A 799-nucleotide genomic window follows, 5' to 3' on the forward strand; every position below is an offset into this window, starting at 1 on the left:
GCACCAATATGTGAGTACACGGGAATTCTAAGGAGGCAAGAAGATGTAGATAGTGTCTCGGGGAATGATTATATTTTTGACATCGATTGCTTGCAGACAATGAACGGTGTAGGTGGAAGAGAGGTATTGGTCCTGTGACCCCAGTATAATCTTTCAATGCGTATTTATATTGCAAAATTTATATCTTTTGCAATTGTTTTTGATGGCGGGGCTATTCGCTCTTGACAAATTACATTATTAGTTTTTTTTTTCTTTTTCTTTTTTCATGATTTTAGAATACATCTGAAAAGTGCTGCTTATGCTCTAGATATAGTAAATATAAGCGTCAAAATGGTTTCTCAGTAGTCTTCTAGTGCTCTAGTTCTGTTCCACCTTCAACTAATGATATTGCTTTATTATTATTAAAGTCCTTATCCATTCAGTTCATATCTGCGATCGACTCTTTGTGCTTAATAAACACCCATGTCTTCCACTTCACATAATAGTCTGTTTTGAACGTTCACTTCTTTTGGTCCAATTTTTAACAGCGACGGTCGCGTGATGCATCCATAGCAGCTGTTAATTCATTGGACAAGCATGGAGATAGATCTGAAAGTGTACCGGAGTTTTGCATCGATGCTGGTTCAAGCGGAAATATAGCTAGATTTATTAATCACAGCTGCGGTCCCAATCTGTTTGTCCAATGTGTTTTGAGCTCACACCATGATGTAAAGCTTGCAAGAGTAATGCTATTTGCTGCGGACAACATACCTCCTTTGCAGGTGATTCACTCGAGCATGGACTTTCCATGTTTTATTTA

At 37.8% G+C, this 799-nt stretch overlaps 1 protein-coding gene across 1 annotated transcript; it reads left to right on the forward strand.

Moving 5' to 3' along the window:
* Positions 1–18: 18 nt before the first annotated feature.
* Positions 19–761, forward strand: LOC112094891 (histone-lysine N-methyltransferase, H3 lysine-9 specific SUVH4-like; the record flags this gene model as incomplete). Its single annotated transcript, XM_024176598.1, has 2 exons — positions 19–123; positions 528–761. Coding segments are annotated over exons 1-2 (258 nt in total), but the record flags the coding sequence as incomplete, so codon positions are not given.
* Positions 762–799: the final 38 nt, after the last annotated feature.

This window comes from Morus notabilis, unplaced genomic scaffold (genome assembly GCF_000414095.1).
Source record: "Morus notabilis unplaced genomic scaffold, ASM41409v2 C11316588, whole genome shotgun sequence".
Classification (NCBI taxonomy): domain Eukaryota; kingdom Viridiplantae; phylum Streptophyta; class Magnoliopsida; order Rosales; family Moraceae; genus Morus; species Morus notabilis.